The 21,933-nt window shown below is 43.0% G+C and overlaps 1 protein-coding gene across 2 annotated transcripts in view; it reads left to right on the top strand.

Moving 5' to 3' along the window:
• Positions 1-963: 963 nt before the first annotated feature.
• LOC133138233 (protein NDRG3-like) overlaps positions 964-21,933 on the top strand; it is a 47,780-nt gene continuing 26,810 nt past the window's right edge. For both annotated transcript variants that reach the window (XM_061256820.1, XM_061256819.1), the window contains exons 1-3: positions 964-1,094; positions 13,723-13,807; positions 19,883-19,915. In XM_061256820.1, coding sequence (XP_061112804.1) covers positions 13,751-13,807; positions 19,883-19,915 — 90 coding nt within the window. In that variant the 5' untranslated portion in view covers positions 964-1,094; positions 13,723-13,750. The remainder of the gene's footprint in view (positions 1,095-13,722; positions 13,808-19,882; positions 19,916-21,933) is intronic.

Genomic DNA, 21,933 nt, shown 5'->3' with positions numbered 1-21,933 from the left:
TCTTTGCATTTAATTTAATAATCACAAGCGGAGAGAGAGACAGCTGCTACCGTCCCCCATTATTGCTGCAATTTCTGTTGGCCCAATTCTTCAGAGAAAAGAGAGGATTACATGATTATACCCACTGTTGTTCTCCCATAACACTTTTCTATTCAGTTAAATTGCCCATGGCAAACCAGCAGTACCTTCGTAAACCATATTTTTTATTTTTATGGTTGTGTAACAGCATCAATCAAATGTTTTCTATCCTCAATGCCACCCAGTGTACAAGTAATGTTACATATACCATTATGAAGCCCTACGTATGAAAATGTATCGTCCCATGTACGGTTTAGGTTGATAATACGCTGATGGCATACAAACTACAGTGAACAATGACAATTCCAGTTGATGGGTTATTAGAACAGAAGTTGTAATTTTGCGTATCATTTAAATAAGTATCTCAGAACTACAAATTGGTGTAAAACGAGTGTTAGGTACATCATATGCTATTTCTTTCCAATACACCAGCTGCAGGTATACATCATATGCCATTTCCCAAACTGTGTACATTGTAAGATAATAATTCTGATTATCGTTTCCTCTGAACTGTAACAGGCTGCTAATTGTTCTAGATGAGGCACATTTAATGTCCGTTGAGTGATGACTTACCATCGAAAATCCATATCATATGAGAAATAGCTAGAAATAGCACATTAGGAAGGAAAAAACGTTCCATATTCGCAGATCAACTAATGCAATCCGTTACAGATTTACAGATTATACACCAGGTCGCTCAAAACCGGTTCAAAAACAAAGCAAATGGTAACACGCCAAAATTGAATTATGTTAAACTAAGTTTAAATATGGAAATTATACGACTTTTAATACATGTTTTAACAACAATAATTCTTAATTGGTCAAGAAATTGGTTGTAAGACAGAAAAAAAACAATACAAGCCGCCTGAACCGACTTTGGGAACCACAGACAATTTCGTTTTGTCTGAGGGCTGTTTTACAAGCATCGTAGTTCCGCCCCCGAAATCGACGTGCACACAGTGGGAACTCAACTGACACAGCTTACGGAGAAACGTGCAGTGGAAGATTCCACACTTGTAAGTACCATTTAAATATATATAAATTCTTAATTTTTTTATTTTGTGAAGACGTGTTTATGTAAGTCGGCGGCGAGTAAGATCAGGTTCCAGCTACACGCTAAAACATTTCACATGCAGATGTGTATGGAAGGTTAAGATCGTTTGCAATGACGTTATTATTCGCAATAACTGCATCGCTAACATTCGCCTGCTATTGTTGCAATGGCTAGCTAGCAGTGTATAGTTTAGCTATGTTCAATCAGGTTTATACCGTGCAAATATTTCAGACATTTCTTGGAGCCGTTTTCTTGCGGTTCATTTGTTTGGTGGTTAACTGGTTGTCTCTTAAGTCCATAAGAACTGTGAGGTATTTTTCTATTAACCTTAGTTAATTGAAATGCGTTTTGCTAAATCTGAAAAATAGTTAATATCCAAGTTGAAGAGGAACATTTAAGTTCACGAACGTTAGCTAGCTACGTTCGTTCGTTAGCTAAATATCGATACAAATGAAAGTGTTCTCTGTGATATTTTAACTGTTTGTTGCTGCCAGCAAGTGTTTGTGGCGTTAGCTTTAAATAATGTGAGCGAATCGCTATCAATTTGAGCGTGATGTGAAGGTTCTTTGCCAACGTGAGCTAAATTACCCAAGTAGTTTGGTCCTTCGTTTTAACACTATCATTGTAAATGGCTCTTGTATCTAACGTTAGCTAGCTAGCCTAGGTTTAGCTACAGTTCTAGTTAGCTAGCTAGCCTAGGTACATAACTTGCTTGACTCTTGCTGCAACAGAGGCCAACACATTTTTACAGATTTTTACATGTGCGGTTGAACAGATGATGGATCTGATACCAAGCCGTTCCAAGTAGGAACGCTGCTGGCTACGTGACAGTAACGTTCCTACGTTAGCGGTAGCTAGCTCGCTAAATTGTAGAGCGTTCAAAGTTTAGCTAGTGTCAGCTAACTTAGGTAGAGCTAGCCTGTTTCATGGATGCGATGGAGCTACGTCATCTAGTTAGCGGTCTGTGTTTTAAAATTATATACTGTGAGACTGCAACAATATTAATGGCAATGCAAACTGTTGTAAAAAATAAATAAATAAAAGATTTAACTATCCAGCGTGCTGTTGCGAGCTAGCTAACTATAGCTAGATAACGTTGACTGTAGATAAGATTACTAACAACTGTAGCTCGTTTGCTACCATGCAGCAAAGCTGGCTGCAGTTTATAATTGTCGAGTGTGTTAAGGAGTAAATTCTGTTGATTTAGTACTGAATTGCACACAGTCATTTCAAGATTTAAAAATATATAGCATGTAGCTAGCCAGCTTCATTGTTCAGTTGTTAAATCAGAAATGAAATCCTTCCCCATGTTAATGCCTGCCGTTTTAGTGGTAATAAAACGTAGCGAACAATAGTGTGCTGTGCGTCTTATGACATTTCACATGCAGTTGCGATGGCCTTGGTTGCTACAAGTAACGTACTGTTTAGGTCTGCTGGTAGTGAACGTACTACATTTATCTGCGATAAGTTAAGTGTTTCAAAATTACAGGATGAACGTTAGCTAAGTGATTATTACAGACTGGATTTACGTCATGAAATGTCTCATGGTGCTTTCTTGTGCAACTTGCTGAAACCATGTTTACAATGGTATTATTTTTCTTTCATTTTACGATTGTTTAACAATAGTCTAATTGAGAACAGGTTCTCATTTGCAATCACGACGTGAGTGTGGATTTTTGTTTAGGACATCTCGATCCCAAATAAACGGTAGTAAGTCCGTGGGACTTACTGGGAGCATATGATTGTCCTCGGGTAAATTCCAAACCTCCCGGTGCCTAAACACTAGATACCCAGGCTGTTTACAGATATTGACTGCAGTCAGTTTGTACCTCAGTGGCTATCTTTGATGAAATTATACATTTTCATTATCAATTTCTTTAAAGGAACACCACAAAGTGGTGTGATTAAGGGTAGTGGTTTTGAAGACCAAGTTTTTGGTTCCAAGTTGTACTGTAACCATACAATAGTCTGATGTTGGGCTTTTGCCACAGCAAATGTGTAAAATATTCTTCATATCTGCACATTTTTATCCAGTGTGCGTGACCAGGATTACCTGATCCCTAACTGCCAGGAGTGTGGTCAGAATAAGGCCTGTTTTATGTGAATATGAAAGCCCAATTCCCCAGTACATTGCTCTTCTGTTAACGTACAACCTCACGGCAGAGGTCAGACTGACCACCACACAATTATCCCCACATTCAAGAGTTCTGGTCGTCTTGTAGCCGTCCTCGATGGCAGCATTCACAGGGCTCTGCGAGGCCACTGCCGTGTGGCGCAGTGCTTTATGCACAGCTGCACTGGGATTGGTGTCGGAGGTATGGGAATTGCATTTGCCCTCGATGAGGAGGTGCTTGGCAAAAAAACATGGTCACCCTGGAGCATTCACAAGTCAAACCTCATACACGGAAGTCTGTTTACTGTGTAATGCTTTCATAAACAGTTAAAGCAGAGAGATGAATGCTTTGCAGTCTCTCTTCCCCCCCCCCCCACATGTGATGGCTCACATGTGGGATAGAGCTGAGAAGCTGTCTGGTCTGAACTTATGTTTCATCAAATATACAGTACACAAACAGATTTGTGTCAGTGTGCATCTGTGTGAGAGAGCGAGAGCGAGAGCTATACATACAAATGTAACTCCCCTGGCTTAGTTCTCCAAGCTCTTTCCATCTCTATGCCAACACTTACCGGGCAACAGCTGTTGTGTATTTACTCATCCTCCTATTGGTTGCGCTCCCTCCATCCCTGGTTCTATTTCTGTATAGCTGCCCCTCGGGACGGCTTTGCAGTCTGGGGCTGTCCACCATGCTCACTGCTGAAACTAAGCCGCAGAAGCCAGGACACAATATAGGTCTCTGCCTGCTAGGCTCCTGGCTTTATGCAAGCAGATAAGCAGGGCAGATTTCAGCAAGCATTTCTCTTGCATCTTAGCAAGGGAATCCACAGTTTTGGCAGGTAAATGTTTAACGTACACTTTGAGCTCAGCTATGGTGTTGCCACGTTTGGCAGAAATTTTGCATCACCATGAGGTTCTGCTATTGGAAAAACCTGATGGGTAGTTGCATGGGGTCCAGAGAGCCTGTGATCAGAGGCAGCAGTAATGCTGTTCCTTTTAATGGCCATCTCTCGCGGGCATGGATATTGAATTAGCTGTCTGTTCTCATGCACTGACAACAACCTGTGCAGCATGTTTCCTGGTCTCCCCTGAGATGCTGTGGCCCATGTCATATCAGTCAGGCATCAGCACACCCTCTGACCTCTTCTGCCTTTATTCCACACTGCTCCTCTCCTTCTTTCTGGCTTTTCCTGAGGACACATGATTGGTTGGTCACATTTTTGTGGCTTGCAACTTGTATAGGTGGTTTTGCCATTGGTTTTCATGTATCTTGCATTTGTAAATTATATCTACTTGTCAACACTGGGTACCACTAGTGAAGCACTTCATTAAGAACATGAATTAAATGTATGCTTAGATAAATGGCTTGTATTTCAGAGAATAAGTCCTGAGTAACCTTTAAAGACAGCAGCATTACTTATCAGAATGAATGGAGAGTCTCTATCAGACCTCCTGATGGTACTTCAAGTACTTAAGTCCCAATGAGAAACTCCTTTTTAACCTGCATATTTCAGTAGACTCTTCAAATAATGGGTCAGAAGATATCCATCACTCCAGAGAGACTACAGGCTGTTTGTGTAAGTACAGTTAATCAGTGGAGCGATACAAAGGAAGCCGTAAACATCAGATACTCATTACAGGCAGTTCTATGAATATTCCGTCTGAGTTTACGCACAGCTTATTCCAGTCCCCCCGTGGCCCACGTGCGTCGACAGCTCCCCACACTCTGTGATGGAGTGAGGCGGACCTTCTCATTTTTCAGCTCCGGCTGGCAATCTCTCTTCCTTTTGTGTCCCACTCTGCTGGTTTTAGCCTGGCAGCCTTCTAATTTACTCCCATACTGAGCGCCTAGCTTGACGCCAAGAATAATGGTGACGTTATAAATGGTACTCATTTTGTAATGCTATACCTGATTTGTATTGCAACACCTTCCTTCTGGAGGATGCTCACGTGGTTGCTCACCACTAGCCTGCATGACCGAGTCGAAAAATGATTATTCACTTTCCACGTCTCTGTAACCAGATGAAGGCTTTGATCCCGCAATCATTGTGCCTAGCATGGTGGGTTGCCCTGGTGTGTTTGGGTAGCATTTGGTGGGTCCAGACTGGGGAATGGCTTTGCTGCAGTAATGGCTGCCTGGTCATGTCAAGCTACCAGCTGAAGGAGTCTTCCATACCAGTCCAGGATCCACATATCCAGCCTGAATCTTGAGGCTAACCATTGTTTAAAAGTTCAGTTGCGGCCTGCCAAATCTGACAGCAGCAGAAGGGTGGAGAAGGAGAGGAGGATGGATTTGCATGGTCATACTGAAATCACACAGTGTACCTGCAGCAAGGCTTGGCCTTTATGAAGGTTGAAGGCGTGAATGCTGCTCGCATGAGGACTGACCCCTCTGGACTGACAGTGTGCCATAAGAGCCTGTCCCTTTGGGCTGTGTAGAACAGTACCATACCAGCACAGCTGCTGGGGAAATGTATCCTAGCTACATCTGTAGCCTTCCTAGTACTCCCTGAGACAAGTGACTGTTCATGGGTTAATGGGTGTCTGTTTTTGAAGCCTTTCCCTTTGTGCCTGTGCATATGTGTAAAATGATGTCCTATTTGGGTCCATGGGGCCCTGTGAGTGTTACTGTGTGTGTGATTGTGTAGTTCATCAGTTTCTGGTTTGTACTCCATGTTCCAAATTGTACTCTCTTTCCCTATATTCCAGATCCAGATGGTCATGATACTGCAATGTAAAATATAGGCTCCTGACTGTAAATTTGAGCCGATTGGTTGTATCCTCTTCAGTGCCTAGCAGGCCTCTTTGCTGTGATCACTTTGGCCCTGTTCACCCTCCCGTGGACTCCCTGGGGGCTGGAGGCATGGCAGCCTGTATAATTCTGCCATCTGACTGATGAAGGCAGCGGGGCACTGAGAGGTCTCCAGTGATGGTCCTCATCTCCTTTCTCCTGTGCAGCTGCCATCCCCCAACCCTTTTCATCTATCTTTCAACAGCCTCACCCCGTGTGGACTACCTGATGGCATGTTCCTGAAAGTAAATTCTCTTTAGTGGCTTCTACAGATAGAATACTAGCCTGACCCGAAGTGCATAGCTGCTTGCCGTCTGCTGTGGATGAATAACAGTGCTCCCATGGGAGCACATTACATCATGTCTGTTAGTTGTGTCCTGGGATGTGGTGCTTTTCCAGCTTTGCACTGTAGAACAATGGCCAATTTAACGGCCTGCTTGTCACGGCAAAGCGGAATCCTCAATGAACAGCCAAAAGTTTACTTTTCTCTGGGAAAGTAGTGAATGTTTACAGATTATAGATTACCATTATGACATGTGAAAGTAGGGTTTTACTACAACTGACTGAGGAAATGCAAGTCTTTTACAACACCTCAGATGTTATGGAAGTACTGCTGAAGCACTTAGCTGATGCCAGGTAATATCTTCTTTTTTTTTTTTTTTCTTCCTGGGAAGCTGAGCGTGTTCTTGTCCACCTCAGTGATTTATCATTGTAAGGCCATTAGCAGGCAGTGCTTGAGAGCCAGGAACATTTTCCTTCCTTAAAAATCCCCTCACAATTTGGAGGAAGACCTGATATGAAAAAATCAATTTAAAAAAGGTGACCTCATATGGACAGTAATAATAAAAAAACTCTCCTTTCACTGAAAAAGTGCTTCACATGCAGTTTAACAGAAACACTGGTTAAATCCCTGTCATGTGCATGGGCATTGATCCATGTTGAGAGGTCTCCTCAGCAGGTGTTCTGATCCATGGTGAGAGGATTCAGCAGGGGATGGTCATGCTCTGATGCATGGTTTGAGGATTCAGCAGGGGATGGTGGTGCTCTGATCCTTGGTGAGAGGATTCAGCAGGGGATGGTGGTGCTCTGATCCTTGGTGAGAGGATTCAGCAGGGGATGGTGGTGCTCTGATCCTTGGTGAGCGGATTCAGTAGGGGATGGTCATGCTCTGATTCTTGGTTAGAGGATTCAGTAGGGGATGGTCATGCTCTGATTCTTGGTTAGAGGATTCAGTAGGGGATGGTCATGCTCTGATCCTTGGTGAGAGGATTCAGTAGGGGATGGTGGTGCTCTGATTCTTGGGTATCTTCACCCAGGTAATTAATTCTTAGTGCTGCTGATTGTCCAGACCGTCATCACATCTGACTCCCAGGAAAAAGGAGGGAGGAAAACCAGCAGTTCTTGGCCCTGAAGGAAGGGGGCTGTGTGGAGCTGCTCGTCGGCATGGTCTCCGGGGCACACAGGTTGAAAGCTGAATTCTTTCTGCCTTGCGCCACGTCTGAAAATGGAGAGAGCTTCTATATGCACTTTGCCCTGTGATTTATCTTAAGCCTAATTAGTGAGGCTTCAGAAGTGTGCTCTGTGCTCTTACTAAAAGGTCTGGAGGACTTGTAAATGTTCTATGTGTACAGAATCTGTGGAGTTCTCTGGCTTTCTCTCTGCTGTAGGTAGTAATTAATTACAGACCCTTGTCTCTGGCACATGGGGATTATTGTTCAATGTGCAGGTCTTAGCACTGCATATTCTTTGTGTTAAAACCTGAATGGTTGCATGTTCACACTGCAGACCAGCACACTGGTTACCTGTGATTTCCCCCATCACTCCAAACGTCCAGCTGTAGCGATCCAAACATCAATTTTAAATGCTACAATCCATCCACACCATGTTCACCTTCATTAGGGATAAAGACAGTCTGTTGAATCATTGAATTAACTTCCCCCTGAGTATAAAATTCTGTATCAATCCTTTAAATAAACAAAAACATTATTCTTCCCTTTTGTTTCCTGGAATTGTATAGAATTCGTTTTGCATCAGTAATTGAACTTTGAACTTAAACTGCCTTAAATGGCTCGTTATGCATGTTTTCTTTTTCTTTTTTCTTCTTTTTTAAAAATATATTTTTTAGGCCTTTTTCAGCTTTATTGGACAGTATATAGTACAGAGAGACCGGAAGAATGGGAGCGAGAGAGAGGGGTAGACAATGTCAGACGGTCGGATTCGAACCACCGATGTCGCGGCTCGCAATGAGCGTGCGGTCAGTGCTCTACAGGCTGCGCCACCGAGACACCCCGCATGTTTTTTTTAAGTTTTTTTTAGTTTTTTTTTTTTTTTTTAAATATGTGATTGTTCTACCGGGCACCACAAAAGAATGAATGAGTTTTGAGCAGAACTGCATGTGAAGTGTAATTGGCTGAAATGATCTGAAAGTGAGCTGGTCACAGTTCCCCTAAAGGTAATTGCACTCTCCAACAGGTTGAAAATAGGCTAATTATTTTAATTATCGCCCGTGGGCTCCACTGAAGGCAGAACATCACCGTTTCCACTGGAAAGGTTTGTGCTCAGCAGCACAGCTGAAGTGAAGATTTTTTTGTGATTCGAGTCAAAACAGAGTTTTTGTGCCAGGCAGCAGGGCAGATATTCACACCATCACAGAGGTGCTATTGCACATTCTTCCTATTGCACCCCTCCAACTGCTGACCTAAGAACCAGCGCGCACATAATTGGCATGTCAGTATGCCACTAGCTGAAAGTTGGAAAGAGGGACTGAAGACACTGCTCCGTATCGTTTGATGCGGGGGGGGGAAAAAAAGCGGTGACATTTTTCAAAGGCAAGTGGAGGGTCAGGAAGACTGAATGGGTATTGTGCACAGCACTAATCAAATGGGCAGTCCTGAGCTTCCCTAAGATTTTTCGGAAGCTGGATTTGCAATAAGAGGTAGAAACTGAGACAGGAGTAGTATTTTCATAAATTGTTCAGCCTTGTTTAGTGTTGGGCAGTCAAAGTTCCTTTGTTTCCCTGAAGTAGGAAGGAAATCCGCAACCATGCGTTATTCTCACCTCAAATAGTTCTGTGAAAAGGGATTTGTAGCTATGGGACACAAGGGCTCACTGATGCATGCATGCTTTTCCAAACTGCTTTCAAACGGTTAACCTTTCTTGGTAGACTGGATACGTGTTGTAGTGTCAATGGTCACTGGTTTGAATCCAGGCTGGTTGTTGTCAATAACAAAGCTAGGAGGTATACATTTGTTAGACCTCTTTCAGGGGAACATAATCCAGTAAACAGTATAAAATCCGTAATCACTGACCCAAATGGACCACTATGGATTGCAGTTTCAGTTGCCACCTTACTGTTTTTGAAGCCTTTCCCTTTGATTTCAGATTATTAAATCTGCTTCAGACAGCTTAGTTTGAACTTTATTTAGTGAGTTATTGTTCTAGTTTTGTAGGTTTTTGGTGACCACTTTTGATTCTAATTATCAGTACATGAAGTGGTCAAAGTAACCTGAAGACAGTGGCTCAATTGTTTTGCAGTTAATTTTTTTTATTTTGAACTGCAGTTGCTTGCACGCAATACTCTTAACATTGCACTGAACATTAATATCGTGTTGCATTTCGAGTTGACATAGCTATTGTATAGTGCCCTGTTCAAAATAACCAAGCTGTCAGCTAAAATGGCCATTGACACAAGAATTATGATCTTTGGGTCCTTATATGTCATGGAAAGTGTAGGCCTAAATGAATGTTCCCATGCTATCCCCTAGAAAACAGTATTGTACGGAACTTAAACTCTTTTGGTCCCTGAAAGACTATTTGATATGAAATCTGACAGGCTCAAAGGGTCTTAGTTGGATATAATCTTCACATTGTTCTACTGTATTCTGTACTAACACTTTTAATATATTAACAAGTCATTAGTATGATGATTCTTCCAAATGTTTGTGTCCTGAAGATGTTTAATGAACAGTATCAGCTGGAAGCACATATTTGAAATTTTCTAATTTAATTAAGTTTTTGACTAAATATCTATCTTGCCCTCTGTTTGCCTTCTCACCTCACTTTAGTGTTGCTGCTATTATTTAGCACACAATGCACAACAGGGCTCTACACAAGCAGTTTTTTGAAAGAGAAAAATGTAGGAGCACGCTAATGCATCCCAATTAGCCTAGTAGGTGTGATCCTCAATGATTTTCCAGTTGCTACATCAGTTTTCAGAAGCAAATGTTGAAATGATGGCACTGTAGGACCCTGCACATCTATCAATGAGGGAGAGGGAAGAGGCTGAGGACTGCAGGAGAGCCATAGCCTGGGGCGTGGGGTTTGTGGTCATGGTAACAGAAGGCTTCAAACTGCATGTCTGTTCCTCACCTGGCTGAAATGCATAGCTATTTTAAATACTGAAAATGCCCCAGGGAATACCCAGTGAAACTTAGCTAGCCATAATGTACAAGCATTAAATACTTTTGTGAGATTCTTTTAATATTTTCAGTAATTTCCAGGAACTTCACTAGTGTCTAAAGGGTTAAAGTATTTATAGATTTATAGATATTTACTTGTGTGGTGTAATCAAGCTTTGTTTTCTCAAGGTCAGTTTCAGAAAACAAATATGGAAAATTACCCATTTGTACTGTTTGCCCTCTGTGGTATACAATCATCACATACTGTAGCTTTCTTCTGTTGTCCATTTAATCACCTCTAGTACCCTCCTTCTCTCCTCACAGCCCGGTGTTATTTATATTTCAAAATGAGCTGGCTTTGTGTGTGGCATATGGAGTCCGGTGTTCATGTGGAGTGCAGTAATTCACAGTGATGGTGGAGCAGCGGGTGGTTGTGGACTCTACCCACCCCATTAGCATTGCGCCACAGTCCCAGGCTCTTAATCCATACCACAGCATGACCGACCTGTCCCGCCCCACAATTACCACCCTATTGGATTTTTCCTCTATTTAGATGTAGATCCCACCTGCTGCTATTTCTCTCTTTCTCTCTTTCTCTTCCCCCTCACCGTTTTCACTTTCATTTTGTTCTTGTTTCGACCCTTTTTTCCTCTCCCTTGTATTCAGTTTCTTTCCCTTCTGCTTCTGTCTTTCCTTCCCACTCACTCTCTGAGATCCACTCTTTTAATTGGCCACCTTTTTCAGGTTGGCTGTTTATATTTTAAGCAAACACGGTCCATGTATTGTTCTAACCATTAGAATAATGTTATGTTTTGGCCTGTTATATTTGTTCTGTGCCGGTCTTTGTTGTTTCATCCCCCCCCCCAGTTTCACACTGCACACATTGCATATCATCCCTGCAGTTTATGATGTAATTTATTGGTCTCTGTAGAAACTGAACACCCCAGGGAGTGCATTTCAGCAGACACTGGCTGGCACTAGAATAACGCTGAATTAAGTCATGGATCTAAAATTACATGTCCCCTGTGAAAACAAATGGATTGGTTTCTCTTTCATTACTCAGAGTGAATTATTGCAGTATTATGGTACTCCATTTATTCTTCAGTTCAGGAGAAAGGTCAGTAGTGTGGGGTTGTTCATTTAAGGCCAGACTGTGCCTACACCACCAAAGAATAGCCATACTCAACTCAACATAGCACTGTCATATCTATTTTAGGGATTTAGTAGAAAAGTAAAGCCTGATTTATACTTCTGCATCAAATCTACGCAGAGGCTACGACGCGTAGTTACATTTCTGGGGGGGGTGTGTCAGGCTATGCCTTGGCTATGGCTTAGGGAATGCAGCTATGTGTAGCCTCTGCATAGATTCCCCGCAGAAGTATAAATCAAGCTTTAGGCTTCCGTGTGACTATGTTTTCACAAAGTGGCAATTTCTCTGGATTGAGCATTTTTCTTTGTTTTGTTTCTTTGATTGTTTTTCTCACAACATGAGAGCTTTGATTTTGTCTTACCAATTTCTTGTATCTAGGTATAAATACCTGGAAATAAAAAATTCTGAGTTTGTTTTTCTCAACCCCAAATGTATTCTGTGTACTGCAAGAAACAAAGGAACTAGCCTTGCTGTTCCAATACTTCTGAAGGTATGGACTGTATGTCTGCTTTGTTAGGTTGGGAAATCTGATTTTCCTGCTTTGTGACAGTGTGGTATAATGATACTCGTAGCTTTGAGATTGTCGATTCAGTTCCTGTTACCTTTGAGCAAGGCACTTACCCTGAACTGCCTCTGTATAAATGGGTGCTATATAAGCTCTATGTCACTCTTGATAGGATCATCTGCCAAATCATAATGAAAATCGCCCAATTAGCAGCGTAGTTGGAGAATAGGTAACGGAGCCCCAGGAAAATGGTGAGCCTTGGAGGCGCTGCACTGACTTGCCACCTGTGTTCCCCTGGCTAAATCTGCCGTGGCTAAAGCTCCCCTCTCAGCTGGGCCTCGGCAGGGATTACAAGACTTCCTCCTGCGTTTGTCCCAGATCCTGTGGAGCTGAAGGAAGTGTTGGATTGAAGCTCTCTAAATCTCTGGAAGCACGCAGAATATTTGTTATTCTTTTTTTCTTTTTTTTCCCCCCTACTTTGCATGGCTGATCCTGTCTTAAACAAGGTTGTAAGCAGATTGCCACACACCCCCGCCCCCCCAAAGCACTTCCTCAGCATCTCAGCACGATCGACACAGTTTCCTGAGTCGCATGTAATTTCTTTGCGTTCGTGTTTCCATTAGCACAGATCTGTAGAGAGGTAGAGGACTAACTTGTCTGTCGGTCTGTGATCACTATCACAGACTGTTAGCCGAATGAGTGGAGGTGGGAAGGTATTCGCTCCCACGCACGCAGTTTGTTTTGAAGCGGTTTTGAAGCATGTAGGTCTGCAGAAGCCTTTCCATCGCGTAGTGTGTGGGAAATGTAGCAGTGCCTGTAGGGGAGCTGCTTTTATTAGTCTAGTCACATCTTTTCCATCACTGACATGGAACAAGAGTGTTTTTCTGCTGAGGCCACCGGGTTAAGCTGCCACTGTTGGGCTGCATCACAAGAGCTGCTCGGCCTTCGCTCAAAGGACCAGCACACCCTCCAGACAAACCGTTGTTTTTCTCCTAGTATAGGGAATAATTCCTTTATATTCATGATGTTTCTGCATGTCTTGTTAAAAGGCTTTATTGCTGAAATATTGACATGTCTAATTGCTTGGAAGTGTACTGTGCATAATAAGCTTCAGGCAAGTAATTTCACACCGTGTAATGACACCCTCTATGAAGAGCAGTGAGGAGAACCCTCCAGCCTCTGTGTTCATCCCTACACACGGCCTCTGAGCCTCGGCCTTCGAGGAGGGCTGCTGCACCTGCACGTGGTGATTATGTCAGAAGGAGAAATGAGTGTCTCAAGGGTGAGGCTTTTGCGGGAGGGTGGCGGGGTGGGGGGTGGGGCAGTACGGGGGAGTTTGCATTCATCTTGCACTGGAGGAAAACCATCCGGCAGAGTGACCTTTCAGAAAGGATGCGCTGAAAAATAAAACCTAATCTACATTCATTATGCGCGACCAGCACCGGCCTGTTGCCACACATCATCATAAACTTCTCCAACGGCTCTTCAGAAGGTCGCGGGCCCCTTTCTGCGCATTCATTAATCCCATTGGCATACATATCCGGGCCTGACATCTGGAGTGGAGACCCTGCCCTGGTGCTTCAGGTCCTGTTCGGTCTCTCACTCTCTGTATCACTTCTCCCCCCCCCCCTCAGGTGTGACTGACAGCCCACAGATCTGACGATGGATGAGCTCCAGGACGTCCAGCTGACCGAGATTAAGCCTCTGCTGACAGACAAGGTGAGCAGCGCGCCTCTTCAGCAGCCATATGGCTGCTCCTATCTTTCAGACTCAAAACAGCACTGCAGGACCTGCCTGCTCTTCTGTCTCTCTTCCGTCTGTGATTTATTTCTCCCTTGCTTTATTTGCATCCATCCTGAGGTTTCCCTGCGCTGTCATTACTTTCCTGGTTACCCTTGGAAACCAATCTGCGGCTTTAATGCGGCCTGCGCAATAGGAGCTTGAGAAATGGCAGATGAGATGAAATGTGAGATGTTAAGTGTGACAAACAGCCCAGCCCAATTGATCAAATTTAGACTCATTTAGACCTACCCAGTCTGGTGCTGTCAGCCTTTTCACTTGTTCTGTGTAAAGCTTGATGTCTGGAAGTGTTCTCAACAGCTACATAGAATCATGCACAAAACCGTCTGACAAAGTTGGAAACTAAAGTTGACCAATAGAATGGGGTACTAGCCTATGGGTATTAGCCATAGATGCTGTTAATGTTTATCTGGGTTGTATGAATGAATCTAATACTAGTGGTGTAAGGATTTTGTTACTGTCATAATAATAGCTGCTTCTTTGTGCTCAAACTAGCTAGCAACCCACCTCAGCTAATCAACAAATGAGTATAAGTCCAGTTCTTGCCAAGATGAGCAATCAATGACCTGTTTTGTAACTTGACTAGCATCTATTTCTGAGTAATGTATTATTTGAAAATAGATGGTGAATGTTCTCAAGAGTCTGTTTGAAGAGGAGATTCATATCGTATCAAGAGAGGTTACTGTGGAATGTTGACCAGTTTGTTGAACAATATTTGTGTCAATATCTGAGAGTGCACATGCTCTCATGCCATTCTATTCCCTATTAGCCTCTTGGAACATCTATATTATGCAATATTTTTTCCATGAGAAAATTATTTGCAGGACAATGAAATTGAAAAGAGTGCAGAAAGTGTTGTCAAGGGAACAGGGAGTCTGGATAGCAAGTGCTGCACACTCATCAGCTCTTATTTAAAGAGGGCCTGTGATTACTATTCAAATGCTGGGTTTGTAAATGATAATGTTGCTGAAGTCTCAAGTGTTTCTCTGTAGTTCAGTTTTCAGGTAAAAATTTCAGTTTGGTGGGTTGTTCCATTTAGGGCATTTTTGCTGTGGCAGTTTATATTATTTATGTATTTATTTAAGGTAAGTGCTTCATAAACATGGTGATGGAAGCTAGTTTGAGTAGTTGAGCAGGTAATGGAGCTGTCTAACACAGATTGAAAGGTAGGGAGAGTGTCATGTTTTACTTGCCCAAGAAATAAACTATTAATAAAATGTGTGCAACACACAATACCATTATCCCCCAAATGAGTCAAGCAACACCTACACTCTATGACCTCTTTATTAGGTAGACCTGTGCACCAGCTTGTTACTGTGCATATTTAATCAGCCAATCATGTGGCAGCATCTAAATGCATAAAAGCATGTAGATGTGTTCAAGAGTTTCAGCTGTTTTTCAGACGAAATGTCAGAACAGGGAAGAAATGTGATTTTGACTGTAGAATCATTGTTGGTGCCACACAGGTTGGTTTGAGTATCTCAAACTGCTGATTTCCTGGGATTTTCACGCAAAACAGTCTCTAGAGTTTGCAGAGAATGATGTGAAAAACAAAAAACATCCAATAAGCAGCTGTTCTGCATGCACGTATTGTTAATGTGAGGTCAGAGGTGAAGGGCCAGACTAGTTGAAGCTGACAGGAAGGTGACATCAACGCAAATAACTATGCGTTACAACAGTGGTATGCAGAAGAGTAACTCTGAACACACAATGCGTAAAAAACCTATAAGTGGATAGGCTACCGCAACAGAAGACCAATAAGTCTAAAATCATTCAAAAAAGTCTAATAACTAACAAAGCTCACTGAATGTCTATTGAATGTATGAAAACGAATCTTTAAAAAACACAACTTAAATTACAGCATACATACAGTGGGAGCAATAATTATTTGATCCCTTGCTGATTTTGTAGGTTTGCCCACTTACAAAGAATGGAACTGTGTAGAATTTTAATCATGTACATTTTAACATTGAGAGACAGAATATCACAAAGTAATCCACAATAACAACATCATATAAATTTTATAAATTTATTATCGTATTTTTGCATGAAATAAGTATTTGATCCCCTACCGATCAGCAATAATTCTGGCTCCCACAGACCAGTTAGTTTTCCATTAAGAAGCACTCCTAATCTCAACTCATTACCCAAAACACCTGTGTCAACTCGTTACATCGTTATGTAGCTGTATAAAAGACACCTGTGTTGAGGACCCGGCCCTAGGCCCCCCTGATGAGAGATTGACAGGGATGGGTTAGGCAGGAATGCATTGTTAACCCCTCTCACACGCCATCGAGGTGGTATTAAGAACGCCCGTAGAGGAAAAATGTGGTTCAGAGATAATGAGCAGCCCTACTTGTCAGCAGAGGAGTCTGAAGTCGGGGGACTTAGATTCAAGGTACACCCCTCAAATACCCATCCTCTTTGGCCTTAGCCTTATCCTATAGCTCCCCCTTCTGGACGTTAAAAGAAACTATTCCTAGAATATTATGTTCATCTAAACTCTAAAAACTTCTCTACATTTTTCTACCTTATATAGTATCTTAATGAAAAATAAAAGACAAAAATAAAAGGAAACTTATAACGTTGAACTTCTATGTGCTACTTTTCCTACTTCTACAAGTAATATAGGTTATAATTACCACTCAAGCTTGATTATAGTTGTTCTGCGTTGCTCTTTCTTCAACAGCCCGTAGATATCTTGTGAAGCAAAATTCTAAGATGCTATCCTAAGGTCTAAAAGCTTATTCCTTATATATTCTTAACTCGTATAAAAGTGTACCTTTTTTTGATAAGAAATGTCCCCAGTATACCGAGTGGAAAGACATTTATCTCTTATGCAACTTTTTTAATGACTATATTCATCACTTTTGTTTGTCTCACTGTCATTTTCTCATACCTCAAAGGAAATTTCCCCAATACTTTATCTCATGTACCCCTCCGGTTGGGAGTTTCCACCATCTCAGTATACGAGTGGAAAAACACTAGATCTTTCGTATTTTTTTATGGAACCTATTTATCACTGGTGTCTGTCTCAATTTCATAGTCTCTCCTTGACTTTCTCCACACTTTGACCTCATGCAAGCCCGAAGTTAGTGCCTGCCGCCGCCTCAATACACGCTTCAGGTGCCCTTTTTTGTGGCGCCTTAAGGGATCTACAAAGGGCATCCAGCTAATAGCTGAGTGTAATTCATCCCCAAACTCCTCTACAGTCAGTCCTTTGAATCTATCCAAAAAATTATCAGGTTATCATTTCCCCATCATCTATATTGTTTTCCTCATCTTTTTGCTTTAACCAGGCATTATGCTCCCCCCCTGTAGGGTTGGGGTATTCCCCGACTGCTCGCTCAGCATGTTGAATCTCCTCCAAGGTCATGCTGGAACTCATTCTATGCATGGCCTCAGTCAGAACTTTGACCTTGCTCCTTAGTACTCTAAATCTAAGTCCCCTGACTTCAGACTCCTCTGCTGACAAGTAGGGCTGCTCATCATCTCTGAACCACATATTTTTCCTCTTACGGGCGTTCTTAATACCACCTCGATGGCGTGTGCACGGGGTTAACAATGCATTCCTGCCTAACCCATCCCTGTCAATCTCTCATCAGGGGGGCCTAGGGCCAGGTCCTCGACACCTGTCCACACAATCAATCAGATTCCAATGTTTCCACCATGGCCAAGACAAAGGAGCTGTCTAAGGACATCAGGGACAAAAGTGTAGACCTGCACAAGGCTGGGATGGGCTACAAGAAAATAAGCAAGCAGCTTGGTGAGAAGTTAACTGTTGGAGCAATTATTAGAAAATGGAAGAAACACAATGTCACCACCAATCTCCCTCGGTCTGGGGCTCCACGCAAGATCTCGCTTCGTGGGATATCAATGATCAATGATCATGCGAAAGGTCAGGGATCAGCCCAGTACTACACAGGAGGAGCTTGTTAATGACGTGAAGGCAGTTGGGACCACAGTCACGAAGAGAACCATCAGTAACACACTACACCGTGAAGGATTAAAATCCTACTGCACGCGCAAGGTTCCTCTGCTGAAGAAGGAACATGTACAGGCCCGTCTGAAGTTTGCCAAAGAACACCTGGATAATCCAGAGGAGGCTTGGGAGAAGGTGATGTGGTCAGATGAGACCAAAATAGAGCTATTTGGCATCAACTCGACTCGCCGTGTTTGGAGGAAGAGAAATGCTGAGTACAACCCCAAGAACACCATCCCCACTGTGAAGCATGGAGGTGGAAACCTTATGCTTTGGGGGTGTTTCTCAGCTAAGGGGACAGGACGACTTCACCGTATCGGGGGGTGACAACCTCCTTCCTTCAGTGAGAGCACTGAAAATGGGTCTTCCAACATGACAATGACCCAAAACATACGGCCAAGGCAACAAAGGAGTGGCTCAAAAAGAAGCATATTAAGGTCCTGGAGTGGCCTAGCCAGTCTCCAGACCTAAATTCCATCGAAAATCTGTGGAGGGAGCTGAAGCTTCGAGTTGCCAAGCGACAGCCTCGGACCCTTAAGGATTTGGAGAGGATCTGCAAAGAGGAGTGGACCAAAATCCCTCCCAAGATCTGTGCAAACCTGGTGAAAAACTACAACAAACGTCGACCTCTGTGCTTGCCAACAAAGGTTTCTCCACCAAGTATTAAGTCCTATTGTTCTATGGATCAAATACTTATTTCATGTGAAAATATGATATTCAATTTATAAAATGTATATGATGTTATTGTGGATTATTTTGTGATATTCTGTCTCTCAATGTTAAAATGTTCCTATGATAAAAATTCTACACAGTTCCATTCTTTGTAAGTGGGCAGACCTACAAAATCAGCAAGGGATCAAATAATTATTGCTCCCACTGTACATATGACCCTAATTATAAAGTAGGAAAGATGAACGACTGATCAACAGTCAAAAGCCTCAACTGGCTTTGTAATGACGCCAAGTTTTGAATGGACAGTATTTACTCGGTAGACTGCTTCAGTCCTGCCGGACTATTCATGCACTGATGTGGCTCAAGGCACTTCTAGTCTATTTGAAGTATTTACATTTCTAATTAAAATCTCACTGCACATTTTAATATTTGATTGTTTTAGATAATTTAAAATGACAGGAACGTAAATTAGGTAATTCTGTGAATGCCCCAGTGCCTTGGCTGAACACTGGCATCAATGGATGCTTCAAGGGTCATTACATTGTCCCTTTCCCTCAAAGAAGGAGGAGATATTGCATATGGAGCATAACTCAAGTCTCCGCTGAAATGTGGCCATGATATTCAGATCACTGGGACTGCATTTTACACATGGATTATTATGACTCGTTATGAAGCTGTGATGTATAATAAATGGATTCATAAAGGAATGAATATAGGAAGGAAGGAGTGACTGAATGACCGCATGCTCTTAGTGTCTCCACTCTTACCTGTGAGGAGAATTCAGGAATCGTAGGCTTCAGCACAGCAGCACAAGATGGTGATAGTGACACTGCAGCCCTGATAGTGGCCTTGTATCCATGAACTGGAGCTCTTTCCAGTTCAAGCTTATTTATCTTTTAACATCACCTTGAAGGGTCTGCACTTCACATTCAGAATTCACGCCGAGAGCTGCTGCAGTTTTGGTTGACTCTTCACTCCGCCTAGTGGCTTCTTCATGGATTGCAACCAGCCTGCCCCTAGGGTACTGGAGACTGTAGGAAGGACCACTGAGGCAAGGCTGAGGTGGTTCAAGCTCAGTGCTGAAGTTGGAACTGCTGTTGCACATTTCTTTTCCCCTCCTTTGTGGCTTGCTGTCTGGCCCTTGCTCTCTACCTCTCCCTGGAGATGGTGTGGCTGAGCCCTGAGAGGCTGCTCCTCTCTGTGGGTGAGCGCTCCCGAGACATGACATCACCTCTTCATCTTCCGTTTCCTCTGAGGGCATTCACTGGCCCTTCTTAAAGGAGTATGTGCTAGTCTTAAAGAAAATGGTTCAGTTCATCGTGTCTTTTTTCTCTTTGCAGGATGCCCGGAATTTCCAGGACTTTGACTGCCAGGTAAGACCTCTCCCCCCCCTCCCCCCCCCCCCCAACTGCTTTTAGACCGTAGGAGTCCTGGGAGGAGTAAAGTGGTTGTGCAGGGACCCCTTCCTTTCTCTTCTCGGCTGTAGTAATGGCAGCCGCTGGTCCAGTTCTCCATCAGTTTGCCTGAAACCGGCCCCTGCACCGCCCATGCTGTAAATGTAGAGTGCCGCAGTAGCCACAGTGCTACAGTTTATGCTTTGTGCTGTAGAGACTATCGCCTGTGCCTGTGCCTGTGCCTGTGCCTGTGCCTGTGCCTGTTTGCGTGTGCAGTAATAATGGGGAAAAGCAACATTGTAAGGTCACACTAACACACATGAGCCAGCAGACCTTCACACCCTCCTTGTAAGCTGTGATGGATGATTCTGGCTGGTGTTTAGTCTGCTTCTCTCTCACTAGATATAGGTTGTGTTTATGACCCTTCTTTGTGGACCTCCTTATCAGGAATGGAGCTATGCCGTGACTATGGTGGTTAGGAAATGATGCGCATGCTCAGCTATTTGCTCTAATGCAAGTGCCTGGATCGCTTTTCCCGTAAATTGATAACTGATCAATATTCTTGTCATGTAACAAGACTGATTTTCGACTCTTGTATTGATTCTGTGGGGTGGGCGGTGGGTGTTATTGATAGCTTGACTGAGCGAACGCGCTAGTCGGTAGTTTTCGTAAGGAGAACATTTATTCATGTTGGGTTTTCCTGCCCATCTTACAGCACATTTTTCTTCTTTCGGCACACATTCAGACGGACCCACCCCTGTTTGTTTTGCGAGCAGTGGTGTTTCCAGCAGGAAAAGGGTTAAAAAGCTCCCAAGTTCTGCCAATCATGTGAATTGCCACTCCAACTCTACCGCTAAAAATAGCCGTGGCAATAGCGGCAGCCGGCAGGTACCTGCGTCACGGCTGCTCTGCATGGTCTGGGTCTGTAGGAGCTGTCATGCTCAGCGGGGCTTGGGGGCTTCGTGGGCACAGCGCACAGCAGGATGCATGTACAGGGACCGATGCCATGGCATGAATGCTAATTACCCCCCATCCTCCCACCAAACCTCCACAGCGCTGATGTCATAAGGGTCACTCGGATTCATTGTCTTCGTGTGTTTGTCGGCTGTTCCTGGAAAGTATTGTCAGTGCACAGTATCAGTAAACCCGGCCCAAACGATTCCGAGCTCAGTGAATGATGAGTGAATCTGCACAGTATTGATCAAAAGAAGGAGATGTAGAGAGAGGCCAGTCTCTGGAGCACTGAGAATAAAGGGTGACATAAGAATGAAGGCAGTGATGATGAGACGCCTCCGGGGCATTGGGAACGGTGCAGCAGTGACTGAGGAGCTCCAGATCCGCTGTCATGGGGACCGTGCATGTTTAAATTTATAATGTAGCCCAGGCATTGGCCGGTTGCTATGGTAACACAAGTGGCTACTGTTCAACTTTTTACTTGTTTTTAAAAGAAGGTGCTAATTGTTCATTTTTCAAGAACAGATAAGAACAAAGAATAAATGGCTTTTACATCAATGCATCACTCTAGCACCCACACCTGCATTCACAGGATTACATGGTCTCACACAATACTTTATCATCAAAAACAATTCCAAATGTACAGTATATAGAAAGATGTAACCAAGGTCGTGTTGTGTAATCCACTCCTGACCAGTATTTTAGTGTTATTTTTTTTGCTTACAGGGAGAGTCATGTCCATCAGCTAGAGTTGTTCTCATGTAAGGGCAATTAGTAATTTTAGCATTTTTTTGGTTTATGCTTTATTTCCAGGAACTGTTATTTTGATGACTACAGAACTGCTCAACATTTAGTTTAACCCCCTACATGTTTATTTAATCAATTGGATTGAGATTTAAATTATACTGCAGTTTGAATCGTGACATGCCCATATTAAATTATAATAATGTGATGTTGTGTATAAGATATACTTTATTGATCCCTGTGGGTTAATTTGTCCTCTGCATTTGACCCATCCTAGTTACCTAGGAGCAGTGGGCAGC

The sequence above is a fragment of the Conger conger genome, chromosome 10 (assembly GCF_963514075.1).
Source record: "Conger conger chromosome 10, fConCon1.1, whole genome shotgun sequence".
NCBI lineage: Eukaryota > Metazoa > Chordata > Actinopteri > Anguilliformes > Congridae > Conger > Conger conger.
This window is presented reverse-complemented; position numbering and strand designations above follow the sequence as displayed.